A 21,865-nucleotide genomic window follows, 5' to 3' on the forward strand; every position below is an offset into this window, starting at 1 on the left:
TCGCGCATCACGCACCCATTGAAGTCAATGGGTGCGTGAAAAGCGCGCACGGCACACGGACGCACTTCCAGGTGCCGCGCGGGATTTGCGCTACAGCAGTAAAAACTGTGAATGAAAACAGAAAAGCACCACGTGCTACAAACATACAAACAGAGTGTCATAATGCAGCCACGCATCATATGCTGCTGACACACTGAGCTTTTGTGGACCTTTTGCGCGTGCAAAACGCTGCATTTTTCGCGCGCGCAAAACGCACACGCTCGTGTGAATCCGGCCTAAATACAATGGATATGCCGCTGGATCCTTTTTTTGTGTTTCAATAGACCGTGTGAAGGGTCCGTTGAAGAATAGAACATGTCCTATTTTCCCTCCATAGACTCAAGTCTATGATGATCCGTAAAAACGGGTCCCAACGACCGTTCTTCAAGTCCGATTTTTCCCCGCGTTTGTCTGAATTCGGCCTGACTATCTGATGTGTACGGGGATGTTCCAACCCTCCCCTCGATAGCAGATGTCGGGGAAAAGAAGCATCGGGTATTTCGGGATTCAACATGCCCGATCCTTTGATCCCACAAGAGATAATCCGCCAGGGGAGTCCGGAGGGGACAGGGGAGATTGGAAGCGGTTTATTCCCCTGTCCCCATTGAAAGTCATTTCCGATGGTGGATTTACACGCGCGTGCTTACGTTATATGGGGGATTTTGGAGGATCGTTTCTTGGCTATTGGAAGTGTATGGGCAGCTTAAGAAAATAAAGAGCAACTGTGAGCTGAGAATCGCCATAACCGACCACACTGGTGAGGAGCAAGAGGTTAAATGATTCCTGTGAGGTTGTAATTAGGGAGTAATTAGAGGCTCTGGTAACTTCAGCGATCCCTGGTCCCTGTAGAATTGCAGCATTGTCAGTCCCAGCACGTTAACCAAAAATAGTAGCCGGCCGCTGCTGTCAGACAGGACCACACAGGCAGCGGAGTCATGGAGATGTCTCATGTATACAGAATATAATGTGCTCGTAGTGGTAGAATAGAAATATATAATAAATAATAATTAGAACGATAAACATTCACCATTTTGCGGATCAGCAAATGTCCACACGTAAAACCATTTAAAACATTTTAATGGAGCCAACATTTTGCACTGATTAATTTCTTAATATGTCTTCATAGGGGTCAGAGTTCAGTTTTTCTAATACAGAGATCCAAATCCCCTGCCTAGAGAGTTACGTGATACAATTTTGTGGACCTGCAGCCACCACTAGGCGGAGCTAACTGCATACTGTGTTATTATTGAGTTCAATGTATATACAGCATGCAGTAAGCTCCCCCTAGTGGTGGCTGCAGGTACACAGAATTTCATCATATAACTCTATGTCTATGCAGGGGATTTGGAACTTCGTATCAGAATAATTATAACCCTTGATAATAATTTCAATATATATATAAGTCCATCCACCTTGACATGCACAGTACCATACACTGCCTGCAGCCTGGATTGCTCAGCTATACTGTTCTATCAGCTTTAGGGGGTAACACAAAATGATACTACTCTATATTGTATTGTGAAATATGAGCAAAAGGGAAACTGGACATGCCCCCTCTTCATCAGAACATCTATAATGTCCTATCAAAGCGCAACTAAATGATCTGCGATCAGTGAGAAGAAATAAGCCCCGCCTCCCTGACCCCTTAGAGACAGAAATGTTCATTTTCTGAAGAGTCAGGGCTGCAGGGAAGTGTAATGTGTCATGCTGAGTAAAAATGGCATAGGGGACACGCTATTTTGCAGCCCTCAAATCCGGGAGGCTGTTTAGTGGGTGAAATTGCGCCAAATAGTTCATTGTCATTAGGACTCTTGTAATCATTTAAAGGGCCAGTCCAGGTTTTTTTTTAAGCAACCCGTGTAAAATCTTATAAATGTTGCATCTTTTAATATTAAATGGATATTTGTTTTTGTAAAGTCATATTCAATAATTTGTTATATATTCATTGTATTTAACCCTTGGCTGCTCTGCGTCTGTATCAATATTATCCTGACAGTGAGATGGAGACTATTGATCGGAGAGGGTAAAAGTCATTTCCCTGAGTGAAGAAGAAAACAAGCGTTATATGACCTATAATAGACTTCAATGGATTAGAACAAGTTGGTGGTGAATTTATTGTATTTACTCCGGTGCGTCCTGGGGCCGCACACTCACTGCGGTAACGCCTGATTGATAATCAAAAGAACAAGCCAAGGGGAAGACAAAAGACTTGTTATCCATGTCAAGACATCAATTACGTGTCCATCCCTGAGAATTAGACACAGGCGAGTCACCCAGACGTGAAGACAAGTGAGGAGAGGGGTCATATATATGTACGTATACCGTATATGGGAAGATCCTTAAAGGAGCACTCCAATCACCACATAATCTTACACTGATGACGCCCACATACTGGACTAATGACTATCCTTGGACTCTTACTGGTGTGAGGTATTATTATATGTCAGGGAGATGACAGTCACGACTTGCTACAATGTAGAAACCTTACTGTAACAGGGAATACGGTGAACACAATATACAGATGAGAATATATACACTATGGTCGAAACTATATATTTTTTTATACTAAAATTGTAGGGTACAGAGGCAGAAATACCAATATTATTTGTAAATTGGGTCAGAGGTGATGTGGGGTCTTACATCCGCCCTATACACCCTTTACTGCCCCAACATCTCAATGTCCCTGCACAGATTGCATCTGAAGTGCAAGTTGAACATATCACTGTCAATAACAGGAGCTATCTACCGGGTGTCAGAGATTACAACTAAACCACTGGATCGCCAGGACTGACCACTAAACCACTCGATCCAAAGGTCACCACTAGATCGCAAGGTGTGAACATTGACACTATGGTATAGACATGACACTATGTTACTGGTACAGAGACCGGGCACAGGATCACTAGATACCACTGTGACCTCTAGCACTAGACCACTAGAGCAATAACATCACCCTCTATCCTATTCAACCCCCTTCCATACAAACCATACACAAAAGAGGTCCTCCAACCGTTGACCTTTTCATTTTAAGAATCTGTTTGTCCACCCTACCACAATCCAGCTCAGGGGCCCTGATGGATATTTTCCTTTACCCTGAATTTCTAGTCAATGTATCAGTGCTGGATCACTGTACGTCAGCTGAGGTTCAGCTTTGCCACCTGTGGGCACCTGTTGGCACCTGTGGGCACCTGTGGGTAGCGTTCATTGATGCTAAGCAACGGCCTGTACACATTTAGTCAGTGGTTTAGATAACAGACTGGCCGACATTTTATTATCCGTTTCCTTTTGATATAACTGGGCAGGAAGGGAGTCACCAGAGCTCCAGGTCACGGCCTCCGAGCTCCAATCCGGACATTTTGCAGCAATGTTGATGAACTGTCCCTTGAAGAAGTGCTGTGTAGGCTCTGCACTGATCCCCCTCCCTCTAATACTCTGAGACCACTTAAGCTTTCTGTAGAGGTCACACAAGCAGCACAAATGTTGTTTTCTGGTTATTTTCTCCTCCGGCTTCTTATCTCCATTACTGTCCACAGAGAACTGCAAGACTGAAAATGGAAGGAAAATTCTGCGATTATTTGTTGGTTTCCAGTAGTTACAAATTGTGAGTTCTGTGTCCAGGTAATAAAAAGCTTCAATATCACCAAATAAAGAATCAGATAGTCGACATATCCTCCCACTGACAATTACACTATCACACAGGGTATCGTGATGCACAAAGAGAAAACATAAGGGGCTTTATGAGGGTAGAGGAAAGGGTCTCCAGAAACAGTGCCACTCTTGTCCATGGTTGTGTCTGGTATTGCAGCTCAGTTCTCTTTAAGTTAATACCAGACATAACCCATGGGCAGGCAACTATTTTTTGGGGAAAAAACAGCATTCTTTCAAATCTCATACAACACATTTTTGCAGTGATTTTACCTCCAGATCTGTCAATGTCTATAACTCCAAGTCCACCATGTACATATTATACTTAATACCTTATGGGCTATTGTGTTGATCTCCCGGCCTCCTTCTAAGCCTGCGTGGTTACATCAAGTGCCCAAACTGTACAAGAATGGCCATGCCCCCCCCCCCCCCCATCAAAGTATGCAGAGAAATGTAGTCTGATGGTGATGTCATTGAGGAGGAAGGTCCTGGCAAGGAACTACTTAGATACTTAGATATCTTCTATTCTGTCTGGGAAATCAGTGGAGCTCACAGCCTGGAAAAAAAGTGCCAAAAACTAGTTGAGGGATCATTTAGATGAGTGGTCTCCAGCTGGGAAGTAACCACCACTCCCAGCATGCTCTGGCAGGGAAAGTGCTATTCTTGATTGGAGAAAATCATGGGTCCAACCTGTGGTCTCCCAACTGGTCTACCCCTATACTAGTACAGCAGACCCCATACATTTAACCACAGATGTTCTGCCATCCATCATCGAAGACACATGTTCAACATTTCTCACACTGAGCTGTTTAATAGAACACCCCCCACCCCACCCCCACAGGGAGTCGGATAATTTCCCTGGATGAATTGAACATTAGTTATCATTTTATTAATTGAGCACCATTCGGCATTACTGGAAGAAGGAAGAGGGCAGCAAATTCAGGGGCAAAATGTGCCCCCCACCCTGACATGGATTTCAGAGAAGAAGAAGAAGAAGAAGAAGGAAGAAGAAGAAGAAGAAGAAGAAGAAGAAGAAGAAGAAGAAGAAGAAGAAGAAGAAGAAGAAGAAGAAGAAGAGGAAAGAAGATAAATGAAGAAGAAGAAGATAAATGAAGAAGAAGAAGAAGGAAAAGAAGACGAAGAAGTAAGATAAATGATTGATATCAGCCCAAGATTACAGCAACCTGCACATAAGGAAGGGGGAGGGGTGGAGGGGGGGTCCATAGAGACTTGTGACTCTTGTTTTACATGGAATGATTGGAGTTTTCCTCCTGTGGATTGTGTGACAGTGAAACCACCCAGGCTGAGATTAATCCACTTTATGCCGGGCGTGGAGGAGAATGCCCTGAGCGCTGTGCGCCGGGCCCGTTCATTAGCGCCTGATTGCCTTGTCGTTCCCTGTGTGCTGTGCGACATCTCATACATATGGAAGGCATGGCTGCCACTCATTTCCTTTCTCCTGAGTAATTGATTGTGATAATGAATTTGTGCTGCCTGCTGCAGAAGACGCCTCCACCCTGGCAGCGGGCGAGACTGGCACTGCCCTCCGCTAATCATCTCATAGCATGGCTGGCGAGGAGTCCGGCGCTATTAACACACTTCTAACTATTAAGTGTGGAAATTGGAATTGTGATGATGGAGAAAATCAAAGAGCAGGCGGCAATAATGCGCAGATTTATCTCCGCTAATTATAGCAATTTGCGGGCGGGAATTAGCCGTTTGTCATGTCGGATATGGCGCTAATTTGGGAAAATTGACTTGAGGGGAAAAATTTACATTAAAAAGCGACAAACACAAAGGAATCCGAATAAAAGAAAGTGGCTGAAATTAACCCAAAGGCCCCAAAATAGGAGAAAGAAATCAATATAGATCGATTACACCCCACACACTGACAAGATGTCACATGTATAGGGGTCACCTATATGTAGTGATAGTCTATAATGTACAGAGGTCACTAATATGTAGTGATACTCTATCATGTACATGGATCACATATATGTAGTGATAATCTATAATGAACATGGATCACATATATGTAGTAATAGTAATGTGCACTCAACGATCACATATATTTAGGATCTATAATTTTTAATGTACAGGGATCAACTATATGTATATATGTATAATCCACAGGGATATATATATATATATATATATATATATATATATATATATATATATATAATGTCTAATGCTCCGGGATCACATATATGTGGATATGATATATCATGTATAATATATAAGGATCACATATATGCAGTTATACTCTATAAATATAGAATTTACAGCGATCATATATATATGTAGGATATATAATATATACGGATCACATATATGTAGTTGTTTTCTATTATATATAATCTACAGGGATCATAGATATGATGTATAATGTACAGCGTTCCCATATATGATGGATCTATAATATGTAATGTACAGGAATCACATCTATATCTAAAATGTGTAATGGTGATATAAATGTAGGATGTATTATATATAATATACAAGGATCGCATGTAACAATAATAGTTATAATATATAATGCACAGATAACATATTTATTTACGATCTAAAATATGAATTCTTAAAGATCATATAAACGTAGGATCTATAATATTATGTATATATATATATATATATATATATATATATATATATATATATATATATATATATATATATATATGTAGGACCTGTAAAATATAATGTACAGATAGCATATATGTAGGATCTATACTGTACACGAATCATATATATGTAGGAACTATAATATATAATGTACATGGATCACATATGTAGAAAATGGAAATTAAATAATGTACAGGGAACACATATATAGATGACCAAAAAATATTTAATGTACAGGGATCACATATATAGTAGGATCTAACAGATCCTACGAATATATAATGTACAGGGATCTTATTTATGTGGGATCTATAATATATCATGTACAGGGATCACATATATGTAGGATCTATAATGTATAATGTACAGGGATAATATATGTAGAATATATAATGTACAGGGATCACATATATGTAGGATCTATAATGTATAATGTACAGGGATAATATATGTAGAATATATAATGTACAGGGATCACATATATGTAGGATCTATAATGTATAATGTACAGGGATAATATATGTAGAATATATAATGCACAGGGATCACACACACACACACACACGTATATATATAATGTATGATGTACAGGGATCACATATATGTAGGATCTTTGATGTATAATGTATAGGGATCACATTATAATAGGTTCAGCTGTTTGATCTGGCATTGTCCAATGTTCTTATGTATAACCTGTAATGTATATAAAAAGTATTACATACATCTATGATTTATAGTAATATAATTTATAATATGCTGAGATACCGTATGTATGATGTATAATGTACGGTGATCATATACACATAGACACCAGATGATAGCAAAACACTTTTCTACAAATGTTTGCACTCCCATCATTTCTCATGTGGAGGGTGCACTGAGGACTATTAGTGATTTTGATATTAACAGAAGCCAATCCTCACAAAGATAACCGTCTGTACATTATACACGATACGTTATACACGATACATTATATACGATACATTATATACGATGCACTATACACTAAACATTATACACGATATATTATATACGATACATAATACATGAAATATTACACACTAAACCTTAGACACGAGATATTATACATGAAATATTACACACTAAACATTAGACACGAGATATTATACATGAAATATTACACACTAAACATTAGACACGAGATATTATACATGCCACATGATATACATGATATATTTATTATACACGATATATCACACGCTAAACATTATACGCAATGCATTATACACGATATATTATATGCAATATATTTATTATGCAGGATTAATTCTATAGAATAAACAGATAAATACTAGACACATGGACCGGAGCTGAGATACATCGGTTATATATATATATATAAAACATTCCAGATTTGTGTATTTGGAGGTAAAAAGAAACAAAACCAATAACCCCTGCGTGCAAGAATACAGGGTGGCCCTTTATATAGAGAAATATAACGCGGGTGTCTATAGATAGAGGAGTTTGATAGAATAAATAAGAAATCTAATTAATATTTAGAATTTATTGTATGGACTAGTGGAACCATATAGCGGAGAGGAGTTCGTCATTATATAAAACTCGTGGGGACTTTACAGCCACTTACCTGTGTTTTTACATAGGACTGCAGGTAGCGCAGCTGAAGGAGCTTCAGTGGTTAATCGGTGACATTTGCACTTTGTAATTGTAGGTAGAGGCGAAGGAGCTGAGATGTTACACAGTTACCTATAGACTGCACGGACAGGCGGTTCTGTCTTCATGTTAGGAGCCACTGAAATACACAGAAATATATAGATACACTTATATACATAGAGGAAGATCTATAGAGACGAGAGACGGCCCCTATAGATAGCAACTGATGGTATCGGAGATTGACACTGTGCGTCGCATCTGTTAGGATTATTCTTTGTTTAATTTTATATATATATTCACACACATACATATATATGGATGCATATAAACACATATAGATACATCTCCTCCACACATATATAGATACATATCCTCCACATATTTAGCTACATATCCTCCACACACATATAGATTGAGAAAGACTCTATGGTAGAGCTGAAACGCTGCTGTTTTTGATTGATGGAAGAAAGCACATTTTCTATTTTTGCAACATCTCCGGAGTGATGCCTGATTCTTGGAAATATAAAGAATATATACATACTATATATAATATATATATATATATATATATATATATATATATATATATATTATGATACATACTAAATGTATATAGACAGTGATGCACATTATATATATATATATATATATATATATATATATATATATATAAACAAACACGGGAGATAAATAGACCTTATATAGATACATATCCTCCACACATATATAGATACATATCCTCCAAATATATAGATACATATCCTCCACACACATATAGATACATAACCTCCAGTCACATATAGATTAATATCTTCCAAACATATATAAATACATATCCTTCACACATATAGATACATATCCTCCGCACATATAGATACATATACTTCACACATATAGATACATATCCTCCGCACATATAGATACATATTCTTCACACATATAGATACATATCCTCCGCACATATAGATACATATACTTCACACATATAGATACATATCCTCCGCACATATAGATACATATTCTTCACACATATAGATACATATCCTCTGCACATACTGATACATATCCTCCACACATATAAAGACACCTATCCTCCACATATATTTAGATACATATCCTCCACACATATATAGACACATATCCTCCACATATATTTAGATACATATCCTCCACATATATAAATACATATCCTCCACACATATTGATACATATCCTCCACACATATTTAGATACATATCCTCCACATATAGATACATATTCTCCACACTTATAGATACATATCCTCCACATATAGATACATATCCTCTGCACATATAGATACATATCCTCCACACATATTTAGATACATATCCTCCACATATATAGATACATATCCTCCACATATATAGATACATATCCTCCACATATATAGATACATATCCTCCACATATATAGATACATATCCTCCACATATAGATACATATTCTCTGCACATATAGATACATATCCTCCACACATATAGATACATGGACAATAATCGAACAGATAACTGTTGCTGTTACTTTGTATCTTGTCGCTTCGTTACATTCCTGTAATTTCTGTGTTTATTTCTTGCATATTGCGCCATTTCCAGGCAGCGATTATTAGCAGATGAAGGCGATAATGAGCTCTCTTCATATAATATAGGGACGATTACTGCGCGGGATTCAGCACCTCGGTCAGCGCCAACACGTGTAATGTCTATGGAGGGCTGCGCCCCCTCCGCCCCTGCGCCTCATTGGCTCTTAGGAAAGGCTCCCAGGCACCTGGCCCCTCCACTGTCCTCCTCATCCCCACCCTCCTCATCCTCCTCCTCTGCTGAGTGGTAGCAGCAGCTGCAGGAGCTAAGACCCCTCCAACCTGCAGCCCATTGCTGGTACCTCCAGTGCCCCCTCATCTTCATCTTCCTCATCCTCTGCTGAGTCTTGGATCCTGGCAGACCTCCTGGAGCTGAGACCTCATCAACCCCTCTAGGCAGAAGTCCATTGCTGCCACTTCCAGTCCTCCCCATCATCCCCTTCACCCTAATCCCCATCATCCTCCTCCTAATCCTCTTCCTCCTCCTCTGTTGAGTGGTGGATGTTCTCAGCCTCTCCTGGACCCCTTCATTATAGCATCGAACCTGCAGCCCATTGCTGGTGATTGTAGTGCCCTCAGCCTCCTCTGCCGAGTGTGGGACCCCAGAAGCTTCTACCGCACCCCCACAGCTGGCACCATGAATTTAAACTTCACCTCCCCAGTGCATCAGGTGTCCACTCATAGACCCACATCATTCTTCATAGAGGACATTTTACTGCACAAACCCAAACCCCTGCGAGAGTCAATCAGCCACTTCAGCGCCAACACCTTCACCACCAGGGTGCCCCTGCTGGACTATGGCTACCCCCTGATGCCAACCCCGACCATCCTGGCACCGCATCCTCACCATCCGCTACACAAGCCCGACCACCACCCCTTCTTCCTGACCTCAGGTGAGTGACACCCACATCACCCCAAACTCTGTGATAGGGCCTGAACCATTAACCAAATCACAGTCCGCTATTATGCTTATTATTATTATTCTCCTCCTTCTTATTTATCATTATCAGTATTATTATTGATCGCCTCCTCCTTCTCCTTTATAGGATTATTAGTAATATATTATTTTCTCCTCCTTATTTTTTATTATTATTATTATTATTATTATTATTATTATTATTATTATTATTATATTCTTATTCTTTTTCTTCTTCTTCCTTTTCTTCTTATTATTGTAATGTTATTATTCTCATTATTTATTATATTATCATCATCATCATCATCATCATTATTGTTTCTATTATTATTATATATTATTATTTATTGTTATTATTTATTCTTAGTCTTTTTATAAATTTCCGCTTTCGTTTTGTAGTTATTATGAATAGAATATACGGGAATAATAAAATAACATCAATGTCGATCCACTGCAGATTATTACTTTATTGATTTATAGATATGAAAATAACAAATACAGTCAGGTCATAATTTATAATGCGTTATAATTTACAGATGTAGCAGAGTCGTATTTGTTAAATAATACGTTGGTGTCCGATTTTTATTATTGCCACAACTAATAAAGACTGTGGATTTCAATAGGACTGCAGGTAAAATGACTGTCATCTGCATTCAGAGAGTTATCACTCCGTGTTATTTGTGGTGTTACATAGGACTGCAGGTAACATCTACTACATTATCTGTACTCAGAGCGTTATCACTGTGTTATCTGTGGTGTTACATAGGACTGCAGGTAACATCTACTACATTATCTGTACTCAGAGCGTTATCACTGTGTTATATGTGGTGTTACATAGGACTGCAGGTAATATCTACTACATTATCTGTACTCAGTGTTATCTGTGGTGTTACATAGGACTGCAGGTAACATCTACTACATTATCTGTACTCAGAGAGTTATTACTGTGTTATCTGTGGTGTTACATAGGACTGCAGGTAGCATCTACTACATTATCTGTACTGCGAGGATTGAGTTGGAGATTTATATGACATTTCATACTGTATTATAGAGATGTTGTTATTATAAGTTTATATAAAGGAGGAACATTGGAGACAGTAGCACCGGGAACTAGGAACAAGACAAGACCGCCCCCCCCCCCCACCACACACACACACACTATCCCTTGTTATCTTTGGGGAGATAAACTGTATCTAAAGATGTAGCAGAGCTGAATCTCTGGAGGGCATTGTAAAAGAGATGTCAAAATTAGTTGAGCAACAAACTCATCTCATTCAGGCTTCTGCCTCTGTACATTTGATGTGGCCGTGTAGGAGTGATGCTCAAGCCGTCAGATATATCTATTACAATATCTGCTACATTATTTGTACTCAGAGAGTTTTCACTGTTTTATCTGTGGTGTTACATGGGACTGCAGCTAACATCTACTACATTATCTGTACTCAGAGAGCTATCACTGTGTTATCTGTGTTGTTACATAGGACTGCAGGTAACATCTACTACATTATCAGTAATCAGAGAGTTATCACTGTGTTATCTGTGGTGTTACATGGGACTGCAGGTAACATCTACTACATTATCTTTACTCAGAGAGCTATCACTGTGTTATCTGTGGTGTTACATAGGACTGCAGCTAACATCTACTACATTATCTGTACTCAGAGAGCTATCACTGTTTTCTCTGTGGTGTTACATGGGACTGCAGGTAACATCTACTACATTATCTGTACTAAGAGAGTTATCATTGTGCGTTATCTGTGGTGTTACATAGGACTGCAGGTAACATCTACTACATTATCTGTACTCAGAGAGTTATCACTGTGTTATCTGTGGTGTTACATAGGAATGCAGGTTCCATCTACTGCATTATCTGTACTCAGAGAGTTATCACTATGTTATCTGTGGTGTTACATAGGACTGCAGGTAACATCTACTACATGATCTGTACTCAGAGAGTTATCACTGTGTTATCTGTGGTGTTACATAGGACTGCAGGTAACATCTACTACATTATCTGTAATCAGAGAGCTATCACTGTGTTATCTGTGGTGTTACATAGGACTGCAGATAACATCTACTACATTATCTGTACTCAGAGAGCTATCACTGTGTTATCTGTGGTGTTACATAGGACTGCAGGTAACATCTACTACATTATCTGTACTCAGAGAGCTATCACTGTGTTATCTGCGGTGTTACATAGGACTGCAGGTAACATCTACTACATTATCTGTACTCAGAGAGTTATCACTGTGTTATCTGTGGTGTTACATAGGACTGCAGGTAACACTACTACATTATCTGTACTCAGAGAGTTATCACTGTGTTATATGTAGTGTTACATAGGACTGCAGGTAACATATTCTCCACACTTATAGATATATATCCTCCACATATAGATACATATTCTCCACACATATTACATATCACATGTTACCTGCAGTCCTATGTAACACCACAGATAACAGTGATAACTCTCTGAATACAGATAATGTAGTAGATGTTACCTGCAGTCCTATGTAACACCACAGATAACACAGTGATAACTCTCTGATTACAGATAATGTAGTAGTGTTACCTGCAGTCCTATGTAACACCACAGATAACACAGTGATAACTCTGTGAGTACAGATAATGTAGTAGATGTTACCTGCAGTCCTATGTAACACCACAGATAACACAGTGATAACTCTCTGAGTACAGATAATGTAGTAGATGTTACCTGCAGTCCTATGTAACTCCACAGATAACACAGTGATAACTCTCTGAGTACAGATAATGTAGTAGTGTTACCTGCAGTCCTATGTAACACCACAGATAACACAGTGATAACTCTCTGAGTACAGATAATGTAGTAGATGTTATCGGCAGTCCTATGTAACACCACAGATAACACAGTGATAACTCTCTGAGTACAGATAATGTAGTAGATGGAACCTGCAGTCCTATGTAACAACAGATAACACAGTGATAACTCTCTGAGTACAGATAATGTAGTAGATGTTATCTGCAGTCCTATGTAACACCACAGATAACACAGTGATAACTCTCTGAGCACAGATAATGTAGTAGTGTTACCTGCAGTCCTATGTAACACCACAGATAACACAGTGATAACTCTGAGTACAGATAATGTAGTAGTGTTACCTGCAGTCCTATCTAACACCACAGATAACATAGTGATAACTCTCTGAGTACAGATAATATAGTAGATGTTACCTGCAGTCCTATGTAACACCACAGATAACACAGTGATAACTCTCTGAGTACTGATAATGTAGATGTTACCTGCAGTCCTATGTAACACCACAGAGAACACAGTGATAACTCTCTGAGTACAGATAATGTAGTAGATGTTACCTGCAGTCCCATGTAACACCACAGATAAAACAGTGATAACTCTCTGATTACAGATAATGTAGTAGATGTTACCTGCAGTCCTATGTAACAACACAGATAACACAGTGATAGCTCTCTGAGTACAGATAATGTAGTAGATGTTACCTGCAGTCCCACGTAACACCACAGATAAAACAGTGATAACTCTCGGAGTACAAATAATGTAGCAGGTTACCTACAGTCCTATGTAACACTACAGATAACACACAGTGATAGCTCTCTGATTACAGATAATGTAGCAGTGTTACCTGCAGTCCTATGTAACACCACAGAAAACACACCGTGATAACCGTCTGAGTACAGATAATGTAACATATATTGCCTGCAGTCCTATGTAACACCACAGATAACACAGTGATAGCTCTCTGAGTACAGATAATGTAGTAGATGTTACCTGCAGTCCCATGTAACACCACAGATAAAACAGTGATAACTCTCGGAGTACAAATAAAGTAGCAGGTTACCTACAGTCCTATGTAACACCACAGATAACACAGTGATAACTCTCTGATTACAGATAATGTAGTAGATGTTACCTGCAGTCCTATGTAACACCACAGATAACAGTGATAACTCTCTGAGTACAGATAATGTAGTAGGTGTTACCCACAGTCCTATGTAACACCACAGATAACACAGTTATAACTCTCTGATTACAGATAATGTAGTAGTGTTACCTGCAGTCCTATGTAACACCACCGATAAGACAGTGATAACTCGGAGTACACATAATGTCGTAGATTTTACCTGCAGTCCCATGTAACACCACAGATAACAGTGCTAACTCTCTGAGTACAGATAATGTAGTAGATGTTACCTGCAGTCCTATGTAACACCACAGATAACACAGTGATAACTCTCTGAGTAGAGATAATGTAGATGTGTTACCTGCAGTCCTATGTAACACCACAGATAACACAGTGATAACTCTCTGAGTACAGATAATGTAGTAGATGTTTCCTGCAGTCCTATGTAATGCCACAGATAATACACAGTGATAACTCTCTGAGTACAGATAATGTAGTAGATGTTACCTGCAGTCCTATGTAATACCACATATAGCACAGTAATAACTCTCTGAGTACAGATAATGTAGTAGATGTTACTTGCAGTCCTATGTAACACCACACATAATACACAGTGATAACTCTCTGAGTACAGAAATGTAGCAGATATTACCTGCAGTCCTATGTAACACCACAAATAACACAGTGATAACTCTCTGAATACAAATAATGTAGTAGATGTTACCTGCAGTCCTATGTAACACCACAGATAACACACAATGATAACTCTCTGAGTACAGATAATGTAGTAGATGGAACCTGCAGTTCTATGTAACACCACAGATAACACAGTGATAACTCTCGGAGTACAGATAATGTAGTAGATGTTACCTGCAGTCCTATGTAACACCACAGATAACACAGTGATAGCTCTCTGAGTACAGATAATGTAGTAGATGTCACCGGCAGTCCTATGTAACACCACAGATAACACAGGGATAACTCTCTGAGTACAGATAATGTAGTAGATGTTACTTGCAGTCCTATGTAACACCACACATAATACACAGTGATAACTCTCTGAGTACAGATAATGTAGTAGATGTTACCTGCAGTCCTATGTAACACCACAGATAACACAGTGATAGCTCTCTGAGTAAAGATAATGTAGTAGATGTTACCTGCAGTCCCATGTAACACCACAGATAACACAGTGATAACTCTCTGAGTACAGATAATGTAGTAGTGTTACCTGCAGTCCTATGTAACACCACAGATAACACACAATGATAACTCTCTGAGTACAGATAATGTAGTAGATGGAACCTGCAGTCCTATGTAACACCACAGATAACACAGTGATAACTCTCGGAGTACAGATAATGTAGTAGATGTTACCTGCAGTCCTATGTAACACCACAGATAACACAGTGATAGCTCTCTGAGTACAGATAATGTAGTAGCGTTACCTGCAGTCCTATGTAACACCACAGATAACACAGTGATAACTCTCTGAGTTGAGATAATGTAGTAGATGTTACCTGCAGTCCTATGTAACTCCACAGATAACACACTAATAACTCTCCGATTGCAAATCATGTAGTAGATGGAACCTGCAGTCCTATGTAGCACTACAGATAACACAGTGATAACTCTCTGAGTACAGATAATGAAGTAGATGTTACCTGCAGTCCTATGTAACACCACAGATAACACAGTGATAGCTCTCTGAGTACAGATAATGTAGTAGCGTTACCTGCAGTCCTATGTAACACCACAGATAACACAGTGATAACTCTCCGATTACAGATCATGTAGCAGATGTTACCTGAAGTCCTATATAACGCCACAGATAACACAGTAATAACTCTCTGAGTACTGATATGTAGTAGATGTTACCTGCAGTCCTATGTAACAACACAAATAACACAGTGATAGCTCTCTGAGTACAGATAATGTAGTAGAAGTTACCTGCAGTCCTATGTAACACCACAGATATCACACAGTGATAACTCTCTGAGTACTGATAATGTAGTGGTGTTACCTGCAGTCCTATGTAGCACCACAGATAACACAATGATAACTCTCTGAGTACAGATAATGTGGTAGTGTTACCTGCAGTCCTATGTAACACCATAGATAACACAGGGATAACTCTCTGAGTTGAGATAATGTAGTAAATGTTACCCGCAGTCCTATGTAACACCACAGATAACACAGTGCTAACTCTCTGAGTACAGATAATGTAGTAGTGTTACCTGCAGTCCTATGTAACAACACAGATAACACAGTGATAACTCTCTGAGTATAGATAATGTAATATATGTTACCTGCAGTCCTATGTAACACCACAGATAACACAGTGATAACTCTCTGAGTACAGATAATGTAGTAGTGTTACCTGCAGTCCTATGTAACACCACAGATAACACACAATGATAACTCTCTGAGTACAGATAATGTAGTAGATGTTACCTGCAGTCCTATGTAACACCACAGATAACACAGTGATAGCTCTCTGAGTACAGATAATGTAGTAGCGTTACCTGCAGTCCTATGTAACACCACAGATAACACAGTGATAACTCTCTGAGTTGAGATAATGTAGTAGATGTTACCTGCAGTCCTATGTAACTCCACAGATAACACACTAATAACTCTCCGATTGCAAATCATGTAGTAGATGGAACCTGCAGTCCTATGTAGCACTACAGATAACACAGTGATAACTCTCTGAGTACAGATAATGAAGTAGATGTTACCTGCAGTCCTATGTAACACCACAGATAACACAGTGATAGCTCTCTGAGTACAGATAATGTAGTAGCGTTACCTGCAGTCCTATGTAACACCACAGATAACACAGTGATAACTCTCCGATTACAGATCATGTAGCAGATGTTACCTGAAGTCCTATATAACGCCACAGATAACACAGTAATAACTCTCTGAGTACTGATATGTAGTAGATGTTACCTGCAGTCCTATGTAACAACACAAATAACACAGTGATAGCTCTCTGAGTACAGATAATGTAGTAGAAGTTACCTGCAGTCCTATGTAACACCACAGATATCACACAGTGATAACTCTCTGAGTACTGATAATGTAGTGGTGTTACCTGCAGTCCTATGTAGCACCACAGATAACACAATGATAACTCTCTGAGTACAGATAATGTGGTAGTGTTACCTGCAGTCCTATGTAACACCATAGATAACACAGGGATAACTCTCTGAGTTGAGATAATGTAGTAAATGTTACCCGCAGTCCTATGTAACACCACAGATAACACAGTGCTAACTCTCTGAGTACAGATAATGTAGTAGTGTTACCTGCAGTCCTATGTAACAACACAGATAACACAGTGATAACTCTCTGAGTATAGATAATGTAATATATGTTACCTGCAGTCCTATGTAACACCACAGATAACACAGTGATACCTCTCTGAGTACAGATAATGTAGCAGTGTTACCTGCAGTCCTATGTAACACCACAGATAACGCAGTCATAGCTCTCTGAGAACAGATAATGTGGTAAGGTTATCTGCAGTCCTATGTAACACTACAGATAACACAGTTATAACCCTCTGATTACAGATAATGTAGTAGATGTTACCTGCAGTCCTATGTAACACCACAGATAACACAGTGATAACTCTCTGGGTACAGATAATGAAGTAGGTGTTACCTGCAGTCCTATGTAACACCACAGATAACACAGTGATAAATCTCTGAGTACAGATAATGCAGCAGATATTACCTGCAGTCCTATGTAACACCACAGATAACACAGTGATACCTCTCTGAGTACAGATAATGTAGTAGTGTTACCTGCAGTCCTATGTAACACTACAGATAACACAGGGATACCTCTCTGAGTACAGATAATGTAGTAGTGTTACCTGCAGTCCTATGTAACACCACTGATAACACAGTGATAACTCTCTGAGTACAGATAATGTAGTAGTGTTACCTGCAGTCCTATGTAACACCACAGATAACACAGTGATAACTCTGAGTACAGATAATGTAGTAGATGTTACCTGCAGTCCTATGTAATACTACAGATAACATAGTAATAACTCTCTGAGTACAGATAATGTAGTAGATCTTACCTGCAGTCCTATGTAACACCACACATAACACACAGTGATAACTCTCTGAGTACAGATAATGTAGTAGATGTTACCTGCAGTCCTATGTAAAACCACAGATAACACTGTGATAACTCTCCGATTGCAGATCATGTAGTAGATGGAACCTGCAGTCCTATGTAACACCATAGATAACACAGTGATAACTCTCTGAGTACAGATAATGTAGTAGATCTTACCTGCAGTCCTATGTAACACCACACATAACACACAGTGATAACTCTCTGAGTACAGATAATGTAGTAGATGTTACCTGCAGTCCTATGTAAAACCACAGATAACACTGTGATAACTCTCCGATTGCAGATCATGTAGTAGATGGAACCTGCAGTCCTATGTAACACCATAGATAACACAGTGATAACTCTCTGAGTACAGATAATGTAGTAGATCTTACCTGCAGTCCTATGTAACACCACACATAACACACAGTGATAACTCTCTGAGTACAGATAATGTAGTAGATGTTACCTGCAGTCCTATGTAAAACCACAGATAACACTGTGATAACTCTCCGATTGCAGATCATGTAGTAGATGGAACCTGCAGTCCTATGTAACACCATAGATAACATAGTGATAATTGGACAGATGATAGAAATCACAAATAAAAAATAGAAATCATGCACTAACAAAAATAATAAAATATATTTACATTTTACATTGTTTATAAGTTAAGAAAAAAATGTATGTTTGCACATTTCCAGAACACGTCATATAGAGAAGCGTCACTCCACAGAACACGTCACATAGAGAAGCGTCACTCCACAGAACACGTCACATAGAGAAGCGTCACTCCACAGAACACGTCATATAGAGAAGCGTCACTCCACAGAACACGCACATAGAGAAGCGTCACTCCACAGAACACGTCACATAGAGAAGCGTCACTCCACAGAACACGTCACATAGAGAAGCGTCACTCCAGAGAACACGTCACATAGAGAAGCGTCACTCCACAGAACACGTCACATAGAGAAGCGTCACTCCACAGAACACGTCACATAGAGAAGCGTCACTCCAGAGAACACGTCACATAGAGAAGCGTCACTCCACAGAACACGTCATATAGAGAAGCGTCACTCCACAGAACACGTCATATAGAGAAGCGTCACTCCACAGAACACGTCACATAGAGGAGCGTCACTCCACAGAACACGCCACATAGAGAAGCGTCACTCCACAGAACACGTCATATAGAGAAGCGTCACTACACAGAACACGTCACATAGAGAAGCGTCACTCCACAGAACACGTCACATAGAGAAGCGTCACTCCACAGAACACGTCACATAGAGAAGCGTCACTCCACAGAACACGTCACATAGAGAAGCGTCACTCCACAGAACACGTCACATAGAGAAGCGTCACTCCACAGAACACGTCACATAGAGAAGCGTCACTCCACAGAACACGTCACATAGAGAAGCGTCACTCCACAGAACACGTCACATAGAGAAGCGTCACTCCACAGAACACGTCACATAGAGAAGAGTCACTCCACAGAACACGTCACATAGAGAAGCGTCACTCCACAGAACACGTCACATAGAGAAGCATCACTCCACAGAACACGTCACATAGAGAAGCGTCACTCCACAGAACACGTCACATAGGGAAGCGTCACTCCACAGAACACGTCATATAGAGAAGCGTCACTCCACAGAACACGTCACATAGAGAAGCGTCACTCCACAGAACACGTCATATAGAGAAGCGTCACTCCACAGAACACGTCACATAGAGAAGCGTCACTCCACAGAACACGTCATATAGAGAAGCGTCACTCCACAGAACACGTCATATAGAGAAGCGTCACTCCACAGAACACGTCACATAGAGAAGCGTCACTCCACAGAACACGTCATATAGAGAAGCGTCACTCCACAGAACACGTCACATAGAGAAGCGTCACTCCACAGAACACGTCATATAGGGAAGCGTCAATCCACAGAACACGTCACATAGAGGAGCGTCACTCCACAGAACACGTCACATAGAGAAGCGTCACTCCACAGAACACGTCACATAGAGAAGCGTCACTCCACAGAACACGTCACTCCACAGAACACGTCACATAGAGAAGCGTCACTCCACAGAACACGTCATATAGAGAAGCGTCACTCCACAGAACACGTCACTCCACAGAACACGTCACATAGAGAAGCGTCACTCCACAGAACACGACATATAGAGAAGCGTCACTCCACAGAACACGTCACATAGAGAAGCGTCACTCCACAGAACACGTCACATAGAGAAGCGTCACTCCATAGAACACGCCAGATAGAGAAGCGTCACTCCACAGAACACGTTATAGAGAAGCGTCACTCCACAGAACACGTCATATAGAGAAGCGTCACTCCACAGAACACGTCATATAGAGAAGCGTCACTCCACAGAACACGTCATATAGAGAAGCGTCACTCCACAGAACACGTCACATAGAGAAGCGTCACTCCACAGAACACGTCACATAGAGAAGCGTCACTCCACAGAACACGTCATATAGAGAAGCGTCACTCCACAGAACACGTCATATAGAGAAGCGTCACTCCACAGAACACGTCATAGAGAAGCGTCACTCCACAGAACACGTAATATAGAGAAGCGTCACTCCACAGAACACGTAATATAGAGAAGCGTCACTCCACAGAACACGTCATATAGAGAAGCGTCACTCCACAGAACACGTCATATAGAGAAGCGTCACTCCACAGAACACGCCATATAGAGAAGCGTCACTCCACAGAACACGTCACATAGAGAAGCGTCACTCCACAGAACACGTCATATAGAGAAGCGTCACTCCACAGAACACGTCATATAGAGAAGCGTCACTCCACAGAACACGTCACATAGAGAAGCGTCACTCCACAGAACACTTCACATAGAGAAGCGTCACTCCACAGAACACGTCATATAGAGAAGCGTCACTCCACAGAACACGTCACATAGAGAAGCGTCACTCCACAGAACACGTCATATAGGGAAGCGTCAATCCACAGAACACGTCACATAGAGGAGCGTCACTCCACAGAACACGTCACATAGAGAAGCGTCACTCCACAGAACACGTCATATAGAGAAGCGTCACTCCACAGAACACGTCACTCCACAGAACACGTCACATAGAGAAGCGTCACTCCACAGAACACGACATATAGAGAAGCGTCACTCCACAGAACACGTCACATAGAGAAGCGTCACTCCACAGAACACGTCACATAGAGAAGCGTCACTCCACAGAACACGCCAGATAGAGAAGCGTCACTCCACAGAACACGTTATAGAGAAGCGTCACTCCACAGAACACGTCATATAGAGAAGCGTCACTCCACAGAACACG

At 40.1% G+C, this 21,865-nt stretch overlaps 1 protein-coding gene and 1 long non-coding RNA gene across 3 annotated transcripts in view; one reads left to right on the forward strand and one right to left on the reverse strand.

Annotated features, from left to right (window-relative positions):
* Positions 1–1,932: 1,932 nt before the first annotated feature.
* LOC142662398 (uncharacterized) lies at positions 1,933–9,624 on the reverse strand. The gene is made up of 3 exons (XR_012850922.1): positions 9,483–9,624; positions 7,916–8,080; positions 1,933–3,584 (listed from the first exon to the last, which is right to left on the reverse strand). It is a non-coding gene; the product is annotated as an uncharacterized LOC142662398 (long non-coding RNA).
* Positions 9,625–9,830: 206 nt separating this feature from the next.
* Positions 9,831–21,865, forward strand: part of BSX (brain specific homeobox) — a 44,808-nt gene continuing 32,773 nt past the window's right edge. For both annotated transcript variants that reach the window (XR_012850923.1, XM_075840619.1), the window contains exon 1: positions 9,831–10,430. Coding sequence is in view for 1 of the 2 variants with exons in the window: in XM_075840619.1 (XP_075696734.1) it covers positions 10,175–10,430 (256 nt within the window). In the remaining variant the exon portion in view is untranslated. The remainder of the gene's footprint in view (positions 10,431–21,865) is intronic.

The sequence above is a fragment of the Rhinoderma darwinii genome, chromosome 10, assembly GCF_050947455.1.
Source record: "Rhinoderma darwinii isolate aRhiDar2 chromosome 10, aRhiDar2.hap1, whole genome shotgun sequence".
NCBI lineage: Eukaryota > Metazoa > Chordata > Amphibia > Anura > Rhinodermatidae > Rhinoderma > Rhinoderma darwinii.